This window comes from Geospiza fortis, unplaced genomic scaffold, assembly GCF_000277835.1.
Source record: "Geospiza fortis unplaced genomic scaffold, GeoFor_1.0 scaffold658, whole genome shotgun sequence".
NCBI classification, from domain to species: Eukaryota; Metazoa; Chordata; class Aves; order Passeriformes; family Thraupidae; genus Geospiza; species Geospiza fortis.
The window spans coordinates 123,869-124,501 of record NW_005054674.1 but is presented as its reverse complement, the minus strand read 5'-3'; the positions used below and the strand labels follow the sequence as shown (position 1 = coordinate 124,501).

Below are 633 nucleotides of genomic sequence, written 5' to 3'. Positions count from 1 at the left end.
GGGGATATTAATTATTTTTTAATTATTCTGATGATTTCTCTGCATGCCCTTTGCGCGGGAGCAACCCTCGGGCGCTAACGCTGTATGTTGAGGAGCTGAGCTGTTCCTGTCCCATGAATGCTGGTGGATCGTTGCCAAATTTTTCTCCTTCCTCCCCTTTTCTCTCATTCTTTTTCTGTCTCCCCCTCCCCAGCATATCCCCCCATGCCCCTCCCCCCAAAAAAAAACCCTTTGTCTTTTCTTTCTGAGCCTTGTAAGTGTAAAAGATGACTCTGATTTCGTTTTTGTCTCGGGAAAACTGCAAATAAATTATGAGGAAAAACCAATGATCCTTAAAGTGAGAGGTGCAGAGGGAAGGCCGGGTGCATCCACCCCTGCCGGGGTGCCCGGGCCGTGTCTGTCTGAAACCCCACCCGGGACGCCGCAGAGAGGAACAGGGAACAACTGCCAAAGACACTTTATCCCCTGGCCGTGCAGCCAGGGCACAGAAACAACCCCAGCTACAGCCCAAGCCCAACCTTCCCCTTCCCGCCAGGAGGAAGAGGAGGCAGCGAGGGCTGCTGGGCCCCGGCTGTGGGAGCAGGGCAGGGGCTCTGAGGTGCAGGGTGGTGAATTCCCCCCTCCCCAGCACCA

General features: G+C 54.7%; 1 protein-coding gene across 1 annotated transcript in view; it reads right to left on the bottom strand.

The window, feature by feature from the left end:
* Window positions 1-74: 74 nt before the first annotated feature.
* The window catches only part of YKT6 (YKT6 v-SNARE homolog), a 4,674-nt gene continuing 4,115 nt past the window's right edge, over window positions 75-633 (bottom strand). Inside the window, exon 7 of the mRNA XM_014311165.2 lies at window positions 75-80. Within this exon, the coding sequence (XP_014166640.1) occupies window positions 75-80 (6 nt within the window). The remainder of the gene's footprint in view (window positions 81-633) is intronic.